Genomic DNA, 18,560 nt, shown 5'->3' with positions numbered 1-18,560 from the left:
CTGTCCGGATCTGCCCGGCCCGGCACGGATGCATAACTTTATGCAAACCGGCCGGGCAGAATGGCCGATTTTACCGGCCGGCACTCGGGCTCGGACCCGACCCGGTCGTGTGAATCCCGCCTAATGAACCACTGAATTTGGAGCTATAAAGAGGCTCTGTTATGGGGCACAACTTGATTAAATAATGAAGGTTTTTTCACCCCATTACTCAAAAGCCCATGACCCCATCCAGAAGAGTTTGAGATCCCTGGACATTTTTGCAGGTTTTATATAAATTGTGATGCTCGTGCTGTTGATTAATAAATGAAGCTGCGTCCTAGTGACTGATCCTGTAATTCTCAATATGCACCCAAAATATGGCTACATTCCCATCTGTGAACCATTTCTAGCCCTCCAGAACACAGATAAGAATATGGGCAGCCTAGGGACATACGAGAGAAGAAAGAGGGGTTAAACGCTTCAAAGAAATAAAAAAGGATTAACCAGTGTAAATATGCGTGGTACAAACATTACCCTTAAAACGTATAAAGGCAATCATATGGCACAGGTACATTAAACTAACAGAACAATTGTGGCACCATCCTCTCTTTAACAAAAAGTGTAACAGCACTCACAATTATTTTAATTTATAGCAGCATTTTACACAGTTTGTGTTAAAAAAGTAGAAGAAAACAATGTTGAGTAACAAAATGCTTAAATTACAACAATCCTTTGTGCACGCACGGCCATTTTACTGGTTTGATTATTTACAAGAAAGTATTTTTTTGTTGTTTTTTTTTACATGAAATCTGATAATGAAGGAAGCAATATTACAACTTATCTACACATATTTTAATACAACTAGGGACATGTGTTAAGGTAAACATCACCAGGTGTTGGGTTTTACCTTACTATGAGGCTTACTAATGTAGAACTTTACTTATAAAAACAGTGAAGTCAACCATTGTATTTGCAGTGAAAAAGGGAGGAGCCACAGTACGGGTACGAATACAAGTGGTGTCTGGTGGGGACCATGTGCAGAACGAGAAACTAATTACAGGTTTTCAAAGTCATTCAGGAAGATTAATGGGGTATTCTCAGAAAAGACATGTATTACCTATCCACAGCAAAGGTAATAAAGGGTCTGATCCCTGGGGGCCAAAAACTAGAATGGGGGTCCCAAGTCCCCCATTTCTCCTCATTGAACTCCATGCAGTGAGCTTGAATGGAGCGGAGGGGGAGCATGCACCCTGTCTCTATATAAAGCCTATGGGACTGGCAGAAACAGCCAAGCGCTGTACTCGGCAGTCGAAGTCAGACTTTGAAAGGCGTAGTAGGGCGCATACTCGTCCACCGCTCCAGTCAAAGTTCTCCTTACGGCGAGGGTCCAGGAAAGAGGAATGGGGGGCGGGTCCAGGACCCGTTTTAGTGACCAGTGGTGGGGGCCAAGGTGATTATCACCTAGCCTGTCACTAGGTAATAAGTGTCTATTCTGGGAATACCCCTTTATGAGATATGACTAATGAAACTCATAACATAAAAAGATATTTTCCTCCAATGGAGTACTTAAAGAGGCTCTGTCACCACATTATAAGTGCCCTATTTCCTACATAATGTGATCGGCGCTGTCATGTAGATGACAGCAGTGCTTTTTATTTTGAAAAACGATCATTTTTGACCAATTTTAAATTTATGCTAAATCGTTTCTTAATGCCCAACTGGGCGTTTAACTTTTGACCAAGTGGGCGTTGTAAAGAGTGTATGATGCTGACCAATCAGCGTCATACACTTCTTTCCATTCATATTCACTGCACAGCTTGATCTCGCGAGATCACGCTGTGCTGGCACATACACCCACATTAACATTACTGAAGTGTCTTGAGAGTGAATAGACATTACCTCCAGCCAGGACGCGATGTCTATTCACAATCCCGACACTTCGGTAAAGTTTTTGTGCGACTTAATCACACAGCACAGCTGTGCCATCATTCACAGCGTGATCTCGCAAGATCACGCAGTGCTGTGATTAAGTCCCACACAAACTTTACCGAAGTGTCGGGAGTGTGAATAGACATCGCGTCCTGGCTTGTGGCAATGTCTATTCACTCTCAAGACACTTCAGTAAAGTTAATGTGGGTGTATGTGACAGCACAGCGAGATCACAATTTGTGGAGTACAAATGGAGAGAAGTGTATGACTCTGATTAGTCAGCGTCATACACTTCTCTTTGCAACGCCCACTTGGTCAAAAGTTAAAAAACGCCCAGTTTGTCATTAAGACAGTAATTAGCATAAATGTAGAATTGCTCTTAACTTGCTCAAAAAGGATAGTTTTTCAAAATAAAAAAAAACACTTATATACATTACAGCGCAGATCAGATTATGTAGGAGATAGGGCACTTATAATCTGGTGACAGAGCCACTTTAAGGTTTGTAAAAAGCAGATAGCCACATCAAACATACGCTTTGTGAACATATGTATGGCAGACTGCTATATATATATATATATATATATATATATATATATAATATATATATAATATATATAGCCTTATGGTATTAAACCTGAGAGAAATTGCTTGCCTTCTGTGTCCCTATGAATAGGAGGCACATTCAGGGGTCCAACGTCATCAACACCACAGAAACCACTTAGGTCTAAAGGGTTAAAAGGCCTAATTTTGCTACTTGAAATAAAGTTACTATGCAGGAAAAAGCAATGTGTCCCTGATTATCAGTCTACGAGTGCATTAAAAGGCGAAAATGTAAATTTCTTTGGCAGCCAATGCATCGATGGCTCGTGAGTATGTTTTGATGTAATACAGCTTTACATTTCTTAAGCTACATTCCATATTTAAACCTTCCCATAATGCACCCCGTTCTTTGAAAGTGACTGATATAGGTAAAAATTCTAAATAGAATTGCAACAGACCAATAACAGACAGGGAAGGCAATATCATTCCTAAGCCGGCTACAGACAGGTAATCTGAAGTATTCCTCAGGAGGCACACAAAAAAAAAAAAAAAAACACGACAATTCTCTATCCCCAATATCATAGGTTTGGCTCTGCCTGGCAAATACCTATGGCACTGCTTATTTTGGGAGGAAATCTAAGGTCTGAAATCTACTTGTGCACCCTCCCTCCCTTCCCACATCTGGTGTTAGGCCAATGTGTGGCAGCCACATAAACATTGACTTTTTGTCAAGATAATGTTTGTGCACCCATTGCCAGGTATATGATCGAGATAGCTATATAGATACAACGTCAGTATGTCTTCTCTTCGAATACTACCATAAGGGACCTTGGTTCACTGTAAAAAAAAAAATTTAGTTGTCCATTTCCAAAGCATCCTAAATTTTGGCTTTGCAACAATGCTAAATTGCCTTTAAAATACAGGTTTGCCATGCGACTAAAGCAATGTCCTAAGCCAGAGATGGACAAAATACTGTAGACTGTAGGAGCCGGGCTTTTTCTTTTAATGGTCAGGTAATAAGACATCCATAGAAAGCAACTTAACAAGTTAGGCTCGGTCTATTATTCTCTATGATCATTGGCTACCTGGCTCCTGGAATCGGTCAAGCCCTGTCCCAAGTACCAAAGAAATCATTTTTGCCTACTACTACATTTACACATATCAATAGCTATTTAGAGGGACCGACCAGAAGCAACACAGCTTACCACAATATGCATGTTGAGAGGCGACAAAGGGGGGGAAAAAAAATACAAAGAGCCAGCTAAAGATGGTTTCTACCTAAATCTACAGAGGGTATTGATTTTGATTTTTTTTTTGTAATGGGACCACATTTAAAAATAAAAATCAAACTAGGTTTGAAATTCATCTGCACCTAAATGTAGGACATTTCTCAACCCTGCACAGATATCAAATAATCTTCCTTGCTATTGACCCATCACTTCACAGGAGAAAAAAAAAATAAAAAATCTGGAACAGAAGCCAACTACTAGGACTATTAAACAGGGTACACATCAGTAAACTGATCAAATCCAGCCAATCTTCTGCAGTATGGAGTAGCCAGTAATAGAACAGCAGCCCTCTTTAAAGCTGGAGAGACCAAATCGAGGAGGATAACCTAGTTTTACTCTGCAGGATGGCCTTCATTTGGTATTGAACCTTTTACACTGTACACCCGAGGCCCATCTCAGACCCAGCAGTAGTTAAAGCCCTTACGGAAAGAAAGCAGTTGGAAAAGAACGCCATAGTACGGCACAGAAGCCATTGTGATAAGCATGTGGATAAACATAAGACCAGAAAAGATGGCCATGTAAGGCAACACAAAACAAAAAAAATTATTCCTATGGCTTTTATCTGTTGAATGCTATTTTACATGGTTAAAACAAAAAAAATGAAAAGAAACCAAAAATTAGTTTTAGCACATTTTGCAAGAGAATCCAGGTCTAAACATTAGGATGTCCGCATGAGAACACAAAAGGCCATTCTTCCCACTGAATCAGCAAGTCGCCTTGTAAAGTGCAGCGTTTATCTCACTGTAGACGGCAGGCCAGAAGTCTGTGCAGAGGTGACATATAAAGTACTGTTGTCCGATAAGGGTGGGCCTACAGAATTTCCATTAGTCGGGGAGCATCCCAGTTTCAGTTTTTCCAAATATTCTGCATGAACTGGCTTGTGGCACTGCAGGACTTTCAGGGCATCTTCAACTTTAAACCATTCTCTCTTTCTCCCTAAAATCAGAGGAAAAAAATAATGAGGTACACATTCTAGCCTAAATTCCAATGCCAGCCGGGCAACAGGCAGACTACAAAACACTGGTGTGCTGGCACAATAGATGTATGAAAAAGAACGTCCTCTGGCATTAAATATACCATCTACTGCAGTTTTAACAAACTCATAAGAACGTGTCAATTCAAAGTGAAGTAGAAGAAGTACAATAAGGGTACCTGCACACGCGCTGGAAAATTTGGCCTAAAATACGCTTGCGCATTTTACCACATATCCGCAAAGTTTCTGCAGCAAAATTTGTATAAAAAAAAAAAACCGACTCGTGTTAAAAGCGAAAAAAAATATATATTTCTCTCTTATTTGACTTCTATGCAGAGATCGGATTGCTTGAAATTCCAGGCCTAAAGTCTGAGGCTGGACTATTGAGAGATTCTGACAATACATCCGCTTCAGATTTCTGTAAGGTACGATGTTCTCATGAAGACCTTGTGAGGATTCAAATCATTGTCTACATTAATATCTACATTCTATCTAGCTTCAGTAAAGGAAAATATGTCGGTATGGGTGTAGAAATTTATATAAAAATGGTATTTGAATCCACACAAGGTCTCCATGACAACACTGCTCCTGATCGAAATCAGAAGGAGATAAACATGTCATCAAAATCTCAGTAATTACATTGCATCACTTATTTTGTACTTGCCTAGCATTAAAGGGAACCTGTCACCAGCATTTCACCTATTGGACTTTACTTCTCCCTCACTGGCCGCTGCTATCAAAAGTTCATTGCCATTATCCCCGCTCCTAAATTCCTCCTCCGCCTGTAAATAACGGTCTGCAGACATTTCGCGCCTTTTATCGTAATAATCCGGTGTCCCATTGTGCGCAAACACCAGAGGACGACATCAATGCACAAGCACTGGATTTTGTGTGCTGGGGGAGGTGAGGAGCCGTCAATCAAAAGTAAGGAGGCGGGGTAAACTCGGAAAGACTGGAGGAATGAAGATATGACTCTTTTCTGCTCATTAGCATACAGAGCGGGAACACTAAAAAACTGAATACTAAAGCTATAGAGCCGACTTAGAAGACAATTATAGGTTATACAGAAATGATTTTTCACCCACTACCACCAGGTATTGCTGGTTTAATAGGTGAAATGTTCCCTTTAAAGGCCGTATTAAAGGGAATGTGTTGCCAGCAAAACATGATTTTTTTTTTTTAGTTAAACAATTAGTGTATAGGTGATTAAACATTGTTCTAATTTTTTTTTCACGAGTCAGGAAATATTATAAATTGGATTCAATTGGATTCTAATTTATAATATTTCCCATTGCTGGTCACTAGATGGAGCCATTCCCAAAATTGCAGCATTGCATGTGGTAAAGCAACCACATTGCTTTATGCTGCAAAATTGGGTAAAAAGCCCTCGCTCTAGTGAGCTCTCAGCATCCCCCCCTCCTTTATCCTGGCTAGTGCCGGGAGAAACGAGGGGTTTGAACGGTCTAACCTCCTACACTGTGTGTCGCCATTTTTTGAGCTAACACACAGTGTAGTAGGTTTACATACAGTAGTAAACACACACTGAAACACAAACATACATAGAAATCCCTTACCTGCTCCAGTCGCCGCCGCTCCCTCCGGTCCATCCGCTCCGTCTGCTGCCGCTGCTCCATGTGCACAAGTCCGGAAGCCGCGACCGGAAGTAGTAATCTTACTGTCCGGCCGCGACTTCCGGTCCACAGGAAAATGGCGCCGGACGGCGCGCATTTCAAATTGAACTGTGTGGGAGCGGCGCATGCGCCGTTCCCACACAGCGGCGTACACGATAGTGGATGGAACGGGCCCCGTTCGCAGTCCCTATGGGACTGGAGCTGCCGTATTCCATTTCTGTATGTGTCGTTAATCGACACATACAGAAATGGAAAAAAAAATGGCAGCCCCCATAGGGAAGAAAAAGTGTAAAAATAAGAAAAAGTAACACACAAACACACAAATTAATCCAAACGTTTTTAATAAAGCACTAACATCTTTAACATATTAAAAAAATTTTTGTGGTGACACTGTTCCTTTAAAGGCAAGAGCTACATTCACAGTTCTGATGGTTGTCATTGGAAACCCGTCAAGGTGCTTCAGACAGACACACCCTCAACAGTTTAGCTGTTCTATAATAATAGTAGTGGAACAGTTCATTTTTCCTACACCGGATTACTGTACAACGTGTGGAGCAAAAAAACAAAACAACAAAAAACCCACACCAGAATATATATAAAAAAAGTCAGCAAAACAAAGTTCAGTATAGGCACTGAGCAAGCAAGTAATCCTGGGAGATTTCAGCTCTGAATCCTTGTAAAGGCAGCCCTGGGCTGTAACTCCAGATCATTATCAAGAGAAGTAATGCAAAGAAAAACAAAGTTACTGAACATTTTACACTGTATAATTCTATATGAAGTGTGAAATGGTGTTCACAAGGGAAGATATACTGCCTGTAATTGGAGGCTGTAAAAAGGAGTATAACATTAAAACAGATATAGAAATATAGCCCACTGCAATGTTAGATCAGCCCCTCATCAAAGACTAAGTCAATTCTGGCCTTAAAGTGGAGCGTGCAGCCCATTTGACTAAATGGTTACCCCCCCCCCCCGGCTCTGTGCCAACCCTGGTGTTGGAAAGTATAGCATACGCAAATCCGATTTTTTTTATTGTGACTCCCAAAATCCACTAATGTGGGCAAGGAATGTGTGTGAAGTTGCACTCTCATAGTCACATAAATAAAATGTATTGCCAATAGAGTATTTGGCTTACATTTTTTGTTTTAATAGTATATTGCTTGAAAACATCAGAACTCCGTATAAACCCTGCAGTTGTCGGTTTGACATTGTAACAACGAGATTTTGGATCCATTGAGGGGAGATTTGATGGCACCGCACATCATTGACGGCCTCCATCTGTTTGGTTTTGTTGGTTGGACCTTTTTTTTTTGCAATTTTCAGTTCGCAATATGCAATAAATTGTCAAAGTTCTGGATTGAGATCATAATTTCCAGGCCACTCTAGCACCAAAATCCCAAGTTCACGGAAAGTTGCTTTCACCGGATAAAGTCATCATTGGTAGGAGTACACAATAACAATGCCTTAAAATAAAAAGGAGTTCTGGTACGGTTACCGTATTAACAGTATGGCACGGAGCAAGGTCCTGCTGCAAAACCCAATTGTTGTCAGGAAACGAGGAGTTGTTGAACATTAGTGTATTAGGGGACATTCATCATTCCAGAGATGTAGCGAATGCGGCCAACTTCAATGTATGACAAAGCCCCCCACACCATGACTCCAGGAGCAGGTTTTACGGTTTGCTGAAAACACTCCAGTCACATCCGTTCCTCGGTGGTACAGTAAACAAGCTGCGCTCCATTGCTGCCAAGAAAATTCAGCTTTCGTCTTTAAACAATATTTCCACAGGAGAAACCTCTTTCTTGTATTTGTTAGCAGAGGCTTATTCTTCAGTTGTTAGGCATACAATCTCATGGAACAGTCTGCACCGCACAGAACTCGCAGTTGCGGCAACAGAAGTGGAGACTTGCCATTCTTGTGCCAATTCTCTGGACCTGCTGAAACGGTTCTTTTGGCAGATCCTGTTACAGTCTTGGTCTTTCCTTCCTAACGGTCAGTGTTTTCCTCTTCATTCAGGCTATTTATCAGTTGTGATACAACACAATGTTTTTATAAAGCCTTTTCAAGGTTCCAGAGGATTTTAGCAATTTGGGCAGATATACATAAATTATCCACACCATCTGAACTTTCTCACACCAGTGTAGGTTTTGTGTAATGGAAGGGGGGGGGGGGGGGGGGTCACCTTCCCATAAATGCCTTGCTATATTAGGCTTATACATTTATGCCTCCTTCCTGCATGCTGCAGTCAGTCACTCACACAGACCTCAGCATAGCACTAACTATGCAATGCAGGTAGGAACTTCCTTATAGAGAAGCCAGAGAGAAACAACATGACTGCTGGGCTAAGAAGCTAAAAGTGGATTTAACTATAATAAAGGGGTTTTCCTATCAGGGACATTTATGACATAGCCACAGGATATACCATAAATGTCAGATCGGTGCGGGTCCCACCTCTGGGACCCGCACCTATCCCTATAACCAGGCCCCCTAAACCCATTCTACCTTTCACGGTTCCCGCTGCCACTTGTAATTTCAGACCATGTGATCAGAAAACAGCGCAGACCGCTGAGCTACGCTGTTTCCGTAACTCCCATAGAAGTGAATGGCATGGAGATACCGAATAGTAAAATATTGTTTACGGTTTTGTGATACGTGAAAAACTCCCTGTACAGCGCTGCAAAGTTTAGAACAGAATTTTTTTTTTTAACTGGTAGATCCTTATATCCTAGGTTAAACAACTGCTGCACATGCACGATCACTATGACTTATATAAACATCCAGTTAAGAGCTCCCCAACTGCGATGTGTTTACACGTCATTTTATGGAACTTAAATGAGACCACTAAACAGAATTGCTCCTGTTTAGTAACTTATTTTGGAGAAATCCTTACAGCCAGCATGCAAATTTATCCTCCACTACACTGCATCCTGGAGCATCCGTAGAACGCTTCAGGAACCTGGGCTGTCTGGTCTGTTACTTAGGCCTCATGCACACGACCGTAGTTTTGCAGCCGCATACTATCTGCAATTGCGGATAGTATAGGACACATTCTATCCTATGGGCTGGAATGGTTTGGAAGCCCGACGGCAAAAAAAAAAATAGGACAAGTCGTTTTACAGGTCGTATTTGCAGTCCGGGATCCTTGACCCCTTAGTGACCACCAATAGGCCTTTTCACGGCTGTCACTAAGGGGCCTTAGGCTAGGCCGCTGCCTTTCTTAGAGGCAGCCTAAGCTAAGTCCTGCATGGGTGTCCCGTGCAGGCTGGAGAGGGTGCTCAGCTGTCTGATGACAGCCGGGTTCCTACTCCAATGGTAACTATCGAAGTAAATAGCGACCGCGACATTTAAGTCGTTTACAGAGGGCGGGGAGCTCCCTGTCACCCATCAGCGGCCCGCAAGTGCGACCTGCCCTAGCTATATGCCTATTAGGCCGTCCTAATAGATCGCCTGTCAGATTTACACAGACAGGCAATAATGCTTTGGTGTACCAAAGCATTATATCTGCGATCAAAAGATCGCACAGTGAAGTTCCTTTCTAGGACTAAAAAAAAATAAGCAATGAACGTGAAATAAAAATTAATAAAGATCACAGTTAAAAAAAATAAAACAATTTTTTCCAATAAAAAGTGGTTTTATTTAGTAAAAGTGTAAAAAAAATAGAGAAGTACACATATATGGTATCGCTACGACAGTAACGACCCAAAAAATAAAGTCTAAATGGAATTTAAACCGCAAGGTGAACGGCGTAAAAATAATTAAATGCAAAAGATTTTGACGAAATTGGTATTTTTTTTCCATTGCCCCCCAATAAAGTAATTATAAAAGTTAATCATAAGTCTCATGTACCCCAAAAAAGTACCAATGAAAACTACGTCTTGTCCCGCAAAAAACAAGCCCTCATATTGACGGAAAAATAAAAAGGTATGGCTCTTGGAAAGAGACTATGCAAAAACAAATAATTTTAGTTCAAAAGTTTTTTTATTGCGCAACAGTAGTAAAACATAAAAAAAAACATACATATGTGGTATCACCGTAATCGTACCAACCCATAGAATAAATGTAACATGTTATTTACGCCGCACGGTGAACGCCGTAAATTTAAAAACGCATAGAACTTTGGCAGAATTGCTGGGGTTTTTTTTCTATCCCCCCCAACAAAAAAAAAATCTAAAAATTATATGTACCCCAAAATGGTGCTATTAAAAAATACAACTAGTCCCGCAAAAAAAAGTCCTCATACAGTTATGTTGACGGAAAAAAAAAGTTACAAAAGTTAGAGCTCTTTAAGTGCGACAATAGAAAATTAAAAAAAAATTGCTTGGTCATTAAAGAGGCTCTGTCACCAGATTTTGCAACCCCTATCTGCTATTGCAGCAGATAGGCGCTGCAATGTAGATTACAGTAACGTTTTTATTTTTAAAAAACGAGCATTTTTGGCCAAGTTATGACCATTTTCGTATTTATGCAAATGAGGCTTGCAAAAGTACAACTGGGCGTGTTTAGAAGTAAAAGTACAACTGGGCGTGTATTATGTGCGTACATCGGGGCGTGTTTACTACTTTTACTAGCTGGGCTTTCTGAGTATCATCCACTTCTCTTCAGAACGCCCAGCTTCTGGCAGTGCAGATCTGTGACGTCACTCACAGGTCCTGCATCGTGTCGGCACCAGAGGCTACAGTTGATTCTGCAGCAGCATCAGCATTTGCAGGTAAGTAGCTACATCGACTTACCTGCTAACGCCGATGCTGCTGCAGAATCATCTGTAGCCTCTGGTGCCGATGTGTCCTCGCTCGCCTGACACGATGCAGGACCTGTGAGTGACGACACAGCGTGATCTCTCGAGAACACGGCTGTGTCTGCACTGCCAGAAGCTGGGCGTTGTGAAGAGAAGTGGATGATACTTCTATACACAACGCCCAGCTAGTAAAAGTAGTAAACACGCCCCGATGTGCGCACATAATACACGCCCAGTTGTACTTTTACTTTTAAACACGCCCAGTTGTACTTTTGCAAGCCTCATTTGCATAAATACGAAAATGGTCATAACTTGGCCAAAAATGCTCGTTTTTTAAAAATAAAAACGTTACTGTAATCTACATTGCAGCGCCTATCTGCTGCAATAGCAGATAGGGGTCGCAAAATCTGGTGACAGAGCCTCTTTAAGGCCTAAACAATTGGGCTGGCCACTAAGGGGTTAAAGTGTGTCCACGGTTCGGGATTGCGGACGGCCCGCAGATGACACTCGTTGGCTGTCCGAGCTGTAATCATGGACTGTGCACACAGCTACGGTCGTGTGCATGAGGCCTTACATAGACCTTGCAGTTTAAGTAAATTGCTTTTGCTGAGATTTCCGACATTATATCAGAATTGTCAAATGCTCCAATTCTATGTTTGGGTGGGGAGCCTCTAACCACCACCTTGTTAGAAGCAGTACATGTTGACAATGTCCGTTACCATTTAAAAGTTTTTTTTACTGAGATCGATCGGAGAGCACCGGATCGGCTGCGCAGAAACGCCAGGGGATCGGTCAGGTGAGTAAGGGTTCTAATGGTTTTATGGAATACCCGCCCCTCATTTTTCTGATCTCGGAAAACGTATTTAAGATGCTCCTTATCAACTGTAATGTCGCAAATCTCAGGGATAAAGAAGCTATAAGCAATAAAACAGGTCCCATATTGGAGAATACACGTCGGATGGTTTATGTTCTGTTAATACGACAATGTTTTGTCGTCAGTACAAGCTAATCAAAAGAGAATTAGGTTAATATTCATATACACATATCGACCTATATCATGTTTTTTGGTACAGTTGAGGCAAAACGTTTACATACACTTACCCCTCATGCACACGTTGTGCCACTCGGGCCGTTTTTAACGGCATCCGAGTGGCACCAGATAGTTTTCACGGACCCATTCACTTTAGCGGGGGGAATCGGGTCCGTGAAAACTGACCAGATTCTCGGATCCGAGGAAAAAGAGGACATGTTCTATCATTCCTCGGATCACTGACGGGACTTTACCCACATTTTTGCCTATTCCTCCTTACAGAACTGTAAGTCAGTCAAGTTTCTGGGTTGCCTTAATGAGACAGGTTTTTTGCTTCACAGTTGGGATAGAGCTCCTTGGATTAAAAGCCTCACCGTTTTGACTCCATACATAGCGCTGATCATTCTAACCGGTTAAATTTGTGTTTCATCGGACCAGAGAACCCTCCTCCAAAAGGCTAGGTGTTTATCCAAGTGCAGGCTTCAGTCTGGCTTTTTTATGCCGGTCATGGAGTAGGGGCTTCTTTTGCATGATAGTCTTTCAGGGCATGGCAATGTAGGACACTCTTAAGGGTGGATATAAATACTTTGGCACTTGATAGCTCCAGCTCCTTTTCTTTTGTTGTTGTCTTAGAGCAAGTTAATACGGCTTATTTTAAGGCGCATTTTGGTGAATAAAACATTCGTATTATGCTCTGAAATACACTGCAAACAGCTTCCCATTGATTTCAGTGGGAAATACAGTGCAGTGCATGTTATTTTGTAACATTTAACAAGCCGATTTACCATTTACACTAGAAATAAAATAAATGAAACTTTAAAAATTCACCTCAAAATATGCCTAAAAAAAACCCCTTCAAAATATGCTTCTGAAACGCTTGCAAAAATAAAAAAAACTCTGAAAAATCTGCTGGTTTTTAAATCAAGCTCACATTTTTCTGCCTTAAATTTATACTGTATGTAACATACCCTTAGGTCCCTTTCAGACGAGCGCTGTGAAACTAGTTTGTTACACATCAGGAAAAAAACGGACGATTTTTCATCAGCGTTAAATCGTTCGTCTATTTTTTACATCCGTATAGCATCAGTTTTTCACATTTGTTACGGATTTCGTTTCAGCGTCTCCTAGCAAACCATCCATGAAAGATAGACCGCACTAAGATCACATCCACGCGCTGTCAAGATTTATTCATGAACCCATTCAACCCAACTTCAATGTGAGAATCAGACAAAACTAGTGGCTTTTAATGGTCCGTGTGAAAATATTTAAAAAAAACGGACATGTAAATTATTCCATTGAATTTAACGTGTCAGTGTTTAATTCATTTACTGTATTTTCTGAACTCTGGACAGCACACGGACGTTAACAACGCTCGCGTGAATAGGAGCTTAGTGTTAAGTTGAACCATTTCAGACCAAAGCCCTGGGAATTCATTTTTGCCTCCTTCCCAAGGCTCTGAGCACAATTTTTGTACCACGCAGCAAAAAAACAAAACAAAAAAAAAACCCACGTGAGAACACAGCCTAAATTTGTGACCTTCACTTATCAGACTTGGGGAGAGCCACAATTTTTTTCTGAGGTCCTAGCTTGAGTTGCTTGAATTTGCACTGGATGAAAGGCATGCCCTTAAATATATTAGTTGGAATAATATAGGGATGTTTTAGATTATTACATCAGGTGTACAATAGTAGATAGGAAATAGTGCGGTCATTTAAAAATGTACTTTGATTGAATGCAATTAAACTATATGCATTTTCATGCTTTTTAACTTTTTCTTTCCACTTATTTATTACTTTTGTATTATTTATTAAAAATAAATAATAGGTTAGCCCGCATAAGTGTCAGCTTTATTGTGAATATAGCCATCATTTCTTATGTTGTTGATAATCAGCTGTTATATAAAAGAAAGCGCTAGTACATATACAAGCTATAAATACACAGTTATATCAACGCAAAAAAAATTATTATTTTATACATTGAGGAATAGGAGTGTCTGTGTTAAGAAAAGTGGGCTATATTCACAATAAAGCTGACACTTATGTGGGAACGCTGGTGAAAATGATAAAAAACAGAATGGGGACTGCCAGCCTATGTCCTGTGAAATAGTCAATAACCCAGTAACCTATTTATTTTTAATAAATACAAAAGTAATAAATAAATAAAACAGAAAGAAAAAGTAGGGCCTGTTTTACAAAAACTGCACCCCTCAAAATGTTCAAAACACCATTAAGAAAGTTTCTTAAACCTTTTGGTGTTTCACACGAATTAGAGCTAAAGTAGAGGTGAAATTTACAAATTTCTTTTTTTTCTGTACCACAGAAGGTTTTACCCGAGAAATGCAACCCATTATTTATTGCCCAAATTCTGCAGCTTTTTTTTTTTTTTTTTTTAGAAATATTCAACATGTGGCCCTACTGCGCTAATGGACTGAAGCAAGGGAGCACCTAGAGGATTTTGGGGCCTCCTTTTTATTAGGATATATTTTAGGCACCATGTCAGGTTTGAAGAGGTCTTGTGGGGCCAAAATAGTAGAAACCACCCAAAAAGACACCATTTGGCAAACTACATCCCACAAGGAATTTATAGAGTGGTATAAGGAGCATTTTAATCCCACAGGTTTTTTGCTGAATTTAGTGTAGTCTGTAAAAATGAAATTCCAATAAAACGTAGAAATGATACATTTTTACAAGGCATAAAGAAGAAAAAGCGCCACAAGATTTGTAAAGCAGTTTCTCCTGATTACGGCAATACCCCATATGTGGTGATAAATGGCTCTTTGGACACACGGCGGGGCTCAGAAGGGAAGGAGCGCTATTTGGCTTTTGGAGCTCAAGTTTGCTGGATTGGTTTCTGGTCGCTATGTCGCATTTGCAAAGCCCCTGAGGGACCAAAACAGTTGACACCCCCCAGAAGTGACCCCATTTGGGAAACTACAGCCCTAAAAATAATTTAGGGGTATAGTGAGCATTTTGATCCCACAGGTTTTTGGATGAATTTAGTGTAATTAGGCGTTCACCGTACATTATAAATTACATTTAATTTATTCTGCGGGTAGATGCGATTGCGGTGATACGCATATAGGTTTTTTATGTTTTACGGTGTTTGCACGATAAAAATCACGGTTTTAAAAAAATTATTTCGTTTTGTGTCGCGATATTCTAAGAGCCATAACTTTTTTATTTTTCCATCAAGAATGGTGTGTGAGGGCTTGTTTTATGCGGAACAAACTGTCGTTTTTATTGGTACAATTTTTGGGTACATGCGACTCTTTGATCCCCATTTATTAAATTTTTTGTGAGCTGAAGTGACTAAAAAAAGCAATTCTGGTATCTTTTTTTTTTTTCTTATGGCGGTTACCGTGCGGGATAAATTACATTATATTCTTACAGTTCAGGCCGCGGCGTAACGGACGCGGCGATACAAATTATACATGGTTTATTTTATTTTTTTCTAATAAAGGACTTTATAAAAGGGAACAAGGGTGGGGTGATTTTTAATACTTTGAACTTTTACATTTTTGTACAATTTTTGTAGGGACTTGTAGTCCACTAGGGACTTGAAGATCCAACTGTTGGATCGTTGTTAGATTACCCTAATACCCTGCAATACCAATGTATTGCAGGGTATTATACCGGTCAGTTTCACACTGACTGGGGGCATATTAGGTCCTGCCTCTGGCCATTCAAACCATTCCTATTTCAATCATTCGGATCCAGTATATAGGCAGTGGAAATATATAAGAACAAATGTGTGTGTGGTATTAGCCAAAGTAAATGTTGCTGGAGAACAGTGTGTCAAGACAACCCCAAAAGAGTAGCTCGACAATAAAGCAAAACTAGCACGGTGATAATAACCTTATAATCTTCATTAAAAAACAAGCAGTACTTACCTATGTTCACAGAATCTTCCCAGTCTTCTAGAACCTCAGTGACAGTGAGTACGTACACATAAGTCCTATGCTTTCTATCTTGATTCTGCTTAAAAAGGAGAGAAAAAAAAATTCTTTAGTGTGACAAAGTATGGGTTAATATATTTGTTTTAAATATCATGTAATAGATTGGGATTTGAATGATCACATTGATAAAAAATAGGGCTGCGTTAAAATATTTAGACCTGTAAATTGCCAGTTCACCAGTTGCTCAGGAATTTCATTAGTGTATATAAAATCTACCAGTTCAATGTTTAGCAGCCCCTTATCTTTCTGGTCCATAATGGCAACCCCTTCCCAGAGAGAATACTACAAGAATCCAACCCCTTATTCAGCTTTTTGATGGAATGGGAACCCATTTCATGGGTCAATTTAAACTGAGCACCTTTGACTATTAACCCTTTCATGCCTACAATCTGTAGATTCACGTTCTTTTCGCACATACCCCGTGCTGCCAGGATGTGAATATACAGATCTCTGTTCCAGTCGGCATATCGCTGTGAAAAGCGCTCGGACGCCGGCTGTGTCAGTGTCCTCGTCTCCCCAACAACCTGCTCACTGACTGGTTCGGCTACAGAGATTATTATCACCATTATTAACGGCTTCCTGACCGCCCAGAGTAAATTCACGTCGGCGCTTGCTAGAGACTGTGCAGCGCTGACGTGAATTCCCAGTGGGTGTTAAAAGCGCGATCCGGGTAACTCAGAGTAGTGCGGACACCCGGATCGCGCTGCTAACCCCTGCCTCTGGTCCCGGAAACATAATCGGGACCTGATTGGTTCAGGTCCCGATCATGTGATCGCAGGGAAAGTTTGTTGTAGTAACAAACTGAAAAGTTTGTTGCTACAACAAATTTTCCCGAGGACCGATTGCGGGTGCTGCCGTCAGTTGCATGGCAAAACCGGAGGCCATACAACGGCCTCCGGGTCTGCCATTCACGGAAGCCTATGAGGACCAGCTGGTTCTCATAGGCTTCCTGTCAGTGTGACTGTCAACGTCACACTGACAGTTTATAATACGTTACACTACCTAGGTAGTGTAATGTGTTATAGCAGCCACCAGTGCTGCAGGTCTTCAAATAAAACAAGTAGAAAAAAAAAAAAGTTATAAAAATGTTTTATAAAAGTGTAAAAACAAATTATAAGTTACAAAAAATGCTTTTATTGTACACATATTTGGCATCACCGCGTTCGTAACTACCCAAACTATAAAACAATAATATTATTTTTCCCGCATGGTGAACACCGCAAAAAATAATTTAAAAAACAATACTAGCATCACTATTTTTTTGGTCATCACCCCTCCCAAAATATAGAATAAAAAGTGATCAAAAATGTGCATGTACCCCAAAATAATACCAATAAAAACTACAACCTGTCCCGCAAAAAACAAGTCTTTACACAGCTTTTTAGACTGAAAAATAAAATTATGGCTCTCAGAATATGGTGACACAAAAAAGAAATAATAAAAAGTGATTTTATTGCACAAACGCCACAAAACATTAGAAAAAACTATATACATATGGTATCGCCGTAATCGTACCGACCTGAGAATAAGGTAAAATGTCATTTATAGCGCACAGTGACCAGTGTATATAAAAAAAAAAAAAGACAAAAAAACATTGTCAAAATGTATGTTTTTTTTTTGTCACTTATCTTGCAAAAAATAAATTTAAAAAAAAAAATCGAATAAAAAGTGATCAAAAAAAAAAAAAAATGACATGTACCCTAAAATGGTACCAATGAAAACTACAGATTGTAACGTAATAAATAAGCCCTCGCACGGCTCCGGTGGAGAAAAAAAAAAAAGTTCTGGTGCTCAGAATATAGCGACAGAAATTGTGCAGAGTGCCCAAAAGCGGATAAGATTGGGCACCATTTATCAGTGCAACACCGGCCACACATCTATGAATTATTTATTGACCCCCTTATTATACACTCTTATTATGCCCTGATGTACTCTGCCCAGCTTACATATGCCACCGCATTATAAACTGGGGTTTTGCTGGTATTTCAAACAGAACTATTACCAAGAAAAATCTGCGCTCCAAAAGCAAAATGGTGCTCTTTCCCTTCTGAGCTCTGCCATGGGTCCAAACAGCAGTTTATTACCACATATGGGGTATTGCCGTAATCGTGAGAATTAGCTTTTGCAAGTTTTGGGGGTGCTTTTTATTCTTTATTCCTTGTAAAAATTTCAGAAAACAAAAAATTTAGATTTTCATAGACATATTCCAATAAATATAACAAAAGACCTGTCGGGTCAAGATGCCAACGATACCCCTAGATATATTGAGGTGTGTAGTTTCCAAAACCACTTTTGGGGAGATTCCACTGTTTTGGCACCACTAGACCTCTTCAAACCTGACATGGTGCCTAAAATATATTCTAAAAAAAAGGAGACCCCAAAATCCTCTAGATGCTCCTTTGCTTCTGAGGCCGGTGCTTCAGTCCATTATCACACTAGAGCCACATGTGGGATATTTTTAAAAACTGCAGAATCTGGGCAATAAATATTGAGTTGCATTT

General features: G+C 40.2%; 1 protein-coding gene across 7 annotated transcripts in view; it reads right to left on the bottom strand.

Annotated features, from left to right (window-relative positions):
- Positions 1-3,436: 3,436 nt before the first annotated feature.
- NUDT4 (nudix hydrolase 4) overlaps positions 3,437-18,560 on the bottom strand; it is a 54,880-nt gene continuing 39,756 nt past the window's right edge. For 6 of the 7 annotated variants that reach the window (XM_075856825.1, XM_075856829.1, XM_075856832.1 and 3 more), the window contains exons 4-5: positions 15,994-16,081; positions 3,437-4,674 (exon numbers count right to left, since the gene is read on the bottom strand). In XM_075856825.1, the coding sequence (XP_075712940.1) occupies positions 4,472-4,674; positions 15,994-16,081 (291 nt within the window). In that variant the 3' untranslated portion in view covers positions 3,437-4,471. The remainder of the gene's footprint in view (positions 4,675-15,993; positions 16,082-18,560) is intronic. The other variant, XM_075856826.1, reaches the window with a different exon arrangement.

The sequence above is a fragment of the Rhinoderma darwinii genome, chromosome 3, assembly GCF_050947455.1.
Source record: "Rhinoderma darwinii isolate aRhiDar2 chromosome 3, aRhiDar2.hap1, whole genome shotgun sequence".
Taxonomy (NCBI): domain Eukaryota; kingdom Metazoa; phylum Chordata; class Amphibia; order Anura; family Rhinodermatidae; genus Rhinoderma; species Rhinoderma darwinii.
This window is presented reverse-complemented; position numbering and strand designations above follow the sequence as displayed.